Source organism: Pseudomyrmex gracilis, unplaced genomic scaffold, assembly GCF_002006095.1.
Source record: "Pseudomyrmex gracilis isolate BER0280 unplaced genomic scaffold, ASM200609v1 scaffold_15, whole genome shotgun sequence".
Lineage (NCBI taxonomy): Eukaryota > Metazoa > Arthropoda > Insecta > Hymenoptera > Formicidae > Pseudomyrmex > Pseudomyrmex gracilis.
Window position 1 is genome coordinate 1,352,307 of NW_018020599.1, and position 8,278 is coordinate 1,360,584.

Genomic DNA, 8,278 nt, shown 5'->3' on the forward strand with positions numbered 1-8,278 from the left:
TGTTAGAAATATCTTCCGCTCGCTAAGACGCGTATGTTCTCTTAATGTGACCCAGATTTAAAGTGATAAAATTGATCCATTGAATCTGATCGTTAGCGTTTATTGTTAGTTAAAGTTGAGGGGCTAACAATTTATTTATCCAGCCAAATATCCATTTATATATTATTTCATTCTATGTAACACGCACGTTCTTGTGTGTGTTCCAGGTAACTTAATGGTGATCTTCGTGGTGACGTTTTCTCGGCGGTTACGCAGCATCACGAACTTCTTTCTGGCGAACTTGGCGGTGGCCGACTTCTGCGTGGGCATATTCTGCGTTTACCAGACGCTCACCAACTACTTGATGAACAGCTGGCAGCTGGGCAATTTTCTCTGTAAGGTGTATATGTTCGTGCACGCGCTCTCCTACACCGCTAGTATACTGATCCTCGTGGTCGTGTGCATGGAGCGTTACTTAGCCATCGTTTATCCCATCAAATGTCGATCCATGTTGACCAGAAGTCGTCTTAGGATAGTGATAGGTGTGGTGTGGATACTGGCGGCAATATACGCCTCGCCCAGGTTCTTCTACGTCGAGACAATCAGCAATCGTCTCAGTACCGGCGACATCGACATCATCTGCATCGCCAATATCAAGAAACACAACAAGAATCTTCTGGACGTGGTGAACCTAGTGTTTCTTTATCTCCTGCCGCTCTCTCTTATGTGTTGCCTGTATACCAGAATCGCCGTCGGACTCTGGAAAAGCAGCGCCGCCCTCAATGGACCCGGCCTGGTAGCCAAGAGCAGAAACGGTCGTGTCCACCACGTGCACACATTGAGCAAGAACGTTCTAAAGGCGAGACGCGGCGTTATCAGGTATCTCTATTATTTCCGCTGCGCGTTATGCAGCGTTTTCGATTTCCGTTTTGGCCGAAACCAATATCCGTTCGAGGTTTGCGCGTGAGAAATGTGTTTACTTCATTCGCTATCGCTATAATTTTGCACGTGCAGTTAAACAATTTGTTCGTTAATGTTTACATTTAGTGTTTACATTTCACTTAATTACGCAATGGTCAAAACTTCGAAAAAAACATATATTGTCGTAATTATTGAAAATTACGTTAAATTATACTAAATCGGATACTTTATTAAAACTTACATTTGTTCTACTATAATTATTAACTTCGACAACATTTTTTCGAAATCTTTTCATCCTTGACTGCTTGCATTCGCTTGCAACTATACACCAACATCTCGCCCGCATGTTTTACAGAATGTTGATCGCGGTGGTAATGATGTTCGCCGTGTGCAACCTGCCGCAACAAGCGCGCATCGTCTGGCGACATTGGGGCACCAACTACGACAACACGTCGGACTTCAGCACCTTGCTGACAGTGTCAACCTTCCTGATCTCGTACATGAATTCCTGTCTGAATCCGCTGCTGTACGCTTTTCTGTCGCGAAACTTTCGCAAGGGTATGCGCGAGCTATTGTACTGCAGGGGCGCGAAAAGCCGGGGCAGCGCCTTGGCGATGGTGTGCGCCAGCGGCGACCACAATCGCCACGAGAACGGGGCCAGCACCAACATGCCTCACAGCTCGGTCGTGCGGTTGAGCTCGATTCAGGATAGCCCGTGCACCACGCAGACCATCGCTCGGCATAGCACTTACAAGAACACCTAGTGAATCACCGCGTTCACGACGGAAAACAGATCGTGAGATCTCGACTTCGCACAGGGTACTCCAGGAGAGCTGACGGAATCCTTCTCAGGGAGAGACACAGAATGTTTTTAAGACAGTCTACATTTTGAACTCTCGGCTTGTTTATTTTGAAGAGACTAAGACAAAGTGTTGTGACATACGTATTAACGTACGTTCGGATTTTAGTCAAAAGATTTGCAAGAGATAAGAAGTATGTACAAGAGTGTCGTCTGGAGCACCCTGTTTACAGACGGCTCAGACGTTGAAGATTGTACGTTCCATTGCGAGAGAATAATCTTCTTTGAGTGTTTGGAAAATGTTTTTATTGTATACATACTGTATTGTATATACATGTATGTGCATATTCGATAGTGAAGGTACTTATTTTCAAAGTATTACGAGCCTGCAATTCGTTCCGAGTCTCGAGGAATATCGAGTAGGAAACGAATTCAATATTCGCAATTCAATTCTCAATTTTACTTTGAGAAATAGCTTTTCGATCTTCGAATCGCGCGCACCGACAATGAATTTGAAAAGAGGACACGTAGCTCAACAATTTCTTACTGATGCGTGACATTCTGGGATCTTAATCTTGGCTCATATTACGTAGTCGCTGAATATACCACCTTCGGGAACAAGATACCTCGATAAGCGGTACATTTTCACTCAAAGAGAGAGAGAGAGAGAGAGAGAATGAATGAATGGGTGAGAAAGCGGGAGGATGGGGAGTCTAGTAGCGCTTGAGTAAGTGTCAATGGCATGCAACTACGTCAAAATGTATATGTGTGATGCAAAACTAATTGTAAATACGGAATTTGATCGAAGAGAGTAAGAGCGTGAGAGAGAGAGAGAGAGAGAGAGAGCTTATTCAGTACGTATTACGTACCTCCGTTTCCATATTCCTATTCTTTGTCTCACGGCGCATTAACAATGCGAGCTATTGTGAACCTCGTCCGCATCCACTCGGTTTAACATTGCGCTCGAATAGGCACCAACAAGAAACAGCATTACGCAACCGAAATATGATCGATACACATATTGTATATTCATATTTATCTTCAGCTTTGCATGTATCAGATTTGCCGATATGTAATATCGATACAATCGAGAAATATAGCTCCGCAAGAAGATTGTTTTTAATAGATATATATCTATATCCGCGGGCGCGCACTACTCCAGTTTCAGATATGTTATATATAAGTATATTGTGTTGACGTCTATATGCTTTGTGCCTCATGGTGATATTTCTCGATTCTCTTGAGTTAAATACTGATATTTGCTAGATTTTTTCAGAGAGAGAGAGAGAGAGAGAGATGGTGCTCGAATAACGCACCATTTATTCAACGAATCGATTGTTGTACTTGTCGAGAAAATCATACTTATCGGAAGTGTGTGAAAAAAGAACCAAATCGCACGTGCGAATAAGTGAGAAATTCTATTTGAAATTTATTATCAGATTAGATTAATGTCGAATAATTAGTCAACAATAATATATACTGTCAAAAGTAAGTAGTTAATTAAATTAAATTTAAAAAAAGTGCGATGTTATCTTTGGCAAGTTTCTGCATTTACAATCCATTTTTGTATTTTTGTTATATATTTCGAAAAGATAAATATTTATAATAAGTTAACAAGGCACAATTAATTTTTGTCTAGAATATTCTTTATTCTGTAAAAGTCGGAATGTATTTATATAACATATCGTAAATAATATGTAACATGTAAATATATGTATATTTATATACAACATGTAAATATATATGTGTATATTTTGAAAAACGTATATTGCATTTATGCTCGAATCTATTCTAACAAACACTAACAGAGCTTGCAACAAATTGGTATTTTCTAAACGAAAAATAGGATGGCAACAATCGATTGGCCAGAAACATTTAGCATTGGCAGAAAGTTAATTAGTTTGACACGAGAACAGAGATGCAATTAAGATTCCCGATTGGGAAGGATAATTTGTCTGACACCGGATTGTGGAGTGAGACTATTTGGCACCTTTGAATTTTTAGTATTTGAGCATCCTCCGTTTATACTTCGTGTTGAACGTGTGTGCTACACACAAAATGAGATTAAAAAACGAGTATTCCCAGCGAGAAATTACGAAAAGTGATAAAACTCCTTCTTTCTCTACGATAATTAATCCTTCTGATGAACAGTTTCGAAACCATTATTGTGATTACTTATTTTATTTACGATCGACTTTATTGTCAATTAATCAGCTCGCAAAGTGTTGTTTATATATACGAAGCTGCTTGCTTCGTAAATGACAAGGTAACCGAAACAGTTCTCCAAGTATAAAACATCGTTGAAAATGTAAGCATCACTTTGACGTGACGACGCATAATTTGTTTTTTGTTCGCGTAAGAAGCGCAAAATATACATATATATTTTCTCCGTGTTGTACACATTCTCAACAGTGCGTCTCCAAAGGCAAAATTGCATTCCGACGAGCAAACATTTTTCCCCTGTGACATCTCACAGACTTAAATGTTATTGACGCGTGCATTTTGGAACGCGTTGAATTTAAGATGAGAAGAAAAACTAATAAGTAAAAAAAAAACACTAATTTTATTTTTAAAAAAATTCTACGTCCAAGAACGTCATTGTAAGTATACTTTTTCTGATTTATTTATGTGCAGACAATGTTTTCTTGTCGTTAACGCAATTTCTACATTTTTAATATATCTTGTGATTTTTACGGCTTGTAATCAAACATTTCTGGATTTGTCGCGATACTGTTCAAAGGATAAATCATTTCGGTTATCGATACATATTAAAAGCGCGTGTCCTGTTATCGCACATCGCATTCAAACGATACGCTAATTGTGAGTGTAAATAATCCGCTTTGCTATTGGAATTAACGATATTACTGTTTGCGATTGTGACATTTATGAAAATTCAAGTTATTTTTATCCGGAGTCAAAATACTTGAATTTTATTATAGCTTATCAGCGAAAGAGATATACGTACGTACACTGCGCAATACGAGAAATGAGATGTACGTGTATACGTTGCACAATTATTGTAAATTATTATTGACCGAAAATTGTTCGTTCGATAAGCAGCATTAATTTGAAGGAGAACAAAGAGCTGTTCTCTATAAACGTAGTAATAACATGTGCGTTATTATTACGTAATAACGTTTTCAAAGAAAAACATGAACATCACAAGCAAATACTCATTAAAAGTGAGTGTTTTGTTTAAATGTTTCGTCTGTGGAACAAATAATTAAAAAAAAATTCGTAAGATAATCCAGAAGTGAGTCTCATACTTTTTATCAAATTTTTCTTCAAAAGTATTTTTTTGTTCTTAGTTTTTCTTTTTCTTCTCGGTTTAGTTCACATTAATCTTGTCTGTCCATTAATGAACCAAGTCTTGACAATTTTATTTGTCACTTTGAGCGGATATTTAGGATATAGCACTTGATACTCTACAAAGGATTTTCTTTGTGTGTCCTCCGCTCCGAATATCTCTTTCCTTAAATTACATTCTGGGACGTGCTTTAGTTACAACAACAGCGCGATGATATGATGACGGAAAACACATTAGATTCGGCAAAAGTGCGAGTAAAATAATTGTGTTGTATATGCGATTCGCGGTTTTATTGAGAAACGTTTTTTCGCCGTTAGCTTGGCAGATAACACGAATTTCGCATTAAATGTGGAAACGACACGGGTGTTTGGCAATGATACAAAAAATTCCCTGATCGACTTGAAAGCGCGGCGAGATGTGTGTTAGAAAGGCCGATGTTTTAGTTTTTTTTTTTTTTTTTTTTTTTTTTCATTTTTACTAATAGACTCTCGTCGGCGATCACATAATGGACGTGCGAAAGATAAAAAGTTTCCGAAACGAAGTCGCGAAATTGTAAGATAAATTAAAAATTTAAACCAAAATTGAAGAAAATTAATTCATGGTTTAATTGTATTTACTGAGATACGTTATGTCAACTAGCAGATAATATTCGTGCACACTTCAAACATGCATTGATGTATATTGATATTCATATACTCTCTGTATAAATCAAACTTTACATCGCTGCAAGCATCTATAATATAACCACAAGGCGTCATTAATCATGTTCCCTTCTATCGCTTCTGTCAGGTTGAAGTTCTTCGTAAGAATCTGTAATTTACAAGTTTGCGTCACGTAATGGTTTGTATCGTGTGAATACACAGTATCCCCGTAAAACTCCTCATGAACATATTTCAACGTACACTGTTATTATTTATATTCTTCGATGGAAAATCAATTTTTCCGAGAGATATAAAGTTTACATGGGTGTTTGTTACCTCTCCTTCAAAATATAAACATAACGTAATTTAAAAAAAAAAAAAAAAAAACAGAGTCGTTTACTATTTCTAATATTTTTAGAAATATACAAGATATACTTGTATATTTTTAACTTGTGATATAAGTCCCGTGTTATCTCATATCGAACGAATATTTCGAGGATGTGAAAGCATAACGCGATGCGATAGACCTATTTCCGATACAGTTTGTCGTAGTCTATATTTCCCAAGCGGGAGTTTAAAGCTTAAGGATCGTTACGAAAGTTGCTTAATATCAAATATTAAAGGATGTAACGATAAATTAGCTTCAAGAGCGTTAATTGATGACAAAGTTCTTGTTATCAGTTACTCTCTCTCTCTCTCTCTCTCTCTCTCTCTCGTGGTTTCAACGTGGAATCTTCTTTTAGAGATGTCCAATGATAAAACTTTCGAAAGCTTTCGATGAAGAAGTGATCATGTTGCATTTAGAGACCAGAAACAATTAGGCGAACAATTTGTCAAAGACAAATTGCGGAGAATTATTTGTATGTATACAAGTCTGAAAAACATGATTCAAATCAGAATACGTTACGTATGTTCTCTCATACTCAAAGTGTGCTCCGCAGTTATATTTTATCTTCGTTTTGAAGAGAAATCGACCTCTGACAAGAAGAACTTTCGTGAGGATTTTTTTTCCCGTGTGTGCGGAATTAATTTTTCTGTTCTTTCTTATATTATTCTTAACTTCTCGAAAGTATCACTATACAAAAGGTATCACTATCGAGACAGATAAGTAATCGCTTGCGCGACAGAAATATGTCCGGTTTCACATGGAGAATGGAACAGAAACTCTCTCGCGCGCGCGCGCGCGCTTGTAAGCGGTACAAGTCGCGAAAAGCGCGCGACGGCAATTTCATCCGTCGCGATGAACGGCGCGAGAAAAACTCGCTTCGTAGAAAATTGCGAGAAAAGTATAAAATGAAAGAGAGCTGAACGTTCTTCTAACAGCGCGATCCGCGTCGTCTCTTTCACCGCTGTCCTTTTCTCAAAGGCGTCGACCCGAATAAAGCGCAATCGCGAAAAGAGAAGCGTGCCGAAGCACTTCGTCGACGTTCTTTCGCGACGGTGAAGAACATAGAAGAGTTCACTCATCTCTCGTAGCCACGAAAAAGAGAGAGAGTCCTCAATCTCATGTCGCTTTCGGGTGCATCGGCTCTCGATCGATCACTCGATACTCTCTCGAGAGAATATTCGTCAGCTGTGCACAATGGTCTCGATAAAACGTGATGCAAGTGCTTATCTTAAATAAGAATTTTTTGTTGACACAATTTCATTCCATCTATTCCTGACACTTTAATCGCCGCATCACAGAGAGAATTCAATCAAGTGTTATTAAATCGACAAGATTATTTGTTCTAACTCTCTTCTAACGTAAAAACGCAATCCGAACGACCAGACTCAGCGCAAAGTGTTTATACAATTTCAGCACTATTGTGTTTCATGAAAACTTTACTTTTGAAAACAACTTATTTTTTATCTTTATAGATATACAGTAGATAAATCTATTCGGAGAAAAATTGCCACGTATTAATTTATGACAAAATTTTTTCTCTCACATATGCATCTCGTGGTTTCAAATACTTGCGCCGCACAAGTTTTGCACTCGTGCACTGATCCGGACGCAAGTTAAAGGCTTTTGCGCGCCTTGGGAAATTTATACGAAACTCCGGTTGCGCGTTCCTAGTTCGTTAACGTAAAACAAATTTGCGGTCCCGTGGATGTATTTACGTAGTTCGAGTGACACGAAATGTGTGAGGAGAAGAAGAGTATTCTGGAAAACGGAATGCGCACAAGCGGGACTGTGGTCCTTCGTGCGGTCTCAAGGTGAAAGCGCAAATGTTCAGTAGCGTCGGATGTCACTGCTATCGAAGTTCGATATTATGGTCAAAAAGCCCGTCCCTGTGCGAGATTTAAGGAATTCCTGACATTCTGTCGCTAATTGTATTATTTCATTTATTAAATTAATTGAGCTCAAAAAGAATATAAAAATTGTTCGAGCTATTTGCAAAAAATCAATTAAAACGTTTGCGTTTATTTGCTTTGAGATTTTTAGAATTAATTAATTCAATTACACAAAATGGGCTGATAAAAGTCAACCGTGAAAATAAAATCTTTCAATAATTCTTTTTTATTTATTAACATAGCAACTATAAAATTTTTAAACACTGAAGAGATTACGTGGTTCTTACATTAAGTAAAAAACGTGATCTCTCCATTCTTCTTCGAGTTTGTGATGTTATATCTGAGAGCTAAGTA

General features: G+C 37.8%; 1 protein-coding gene across 1 annotated transcript; it reads left to right on the forward strand.

Annotated features, from left to right (window-relative positions):
* Positions 1-206: 206 nt before the first annotated feature.
* LOC109863987 (trissin receptor-like) lies at positions 207-1,837 on the forward strand. The gene is made up of 2 exons (XM_020444736.1): positions 207-858; positions 1,256-1,837. The coding sequence occupies exons 1-2, from the start codon at positions 215-217 to the stop codon at positions 1,662-1,664; spliced, it is 1,053 nt and encodes a 350-aa protein (XP_020300325.1). The 5' UTR covers positions 207-214; the 3' UTR covers positions 1,665-1,837.
* Positions 1,838-8,278: the final 6,441 nt, after the last annotated feature.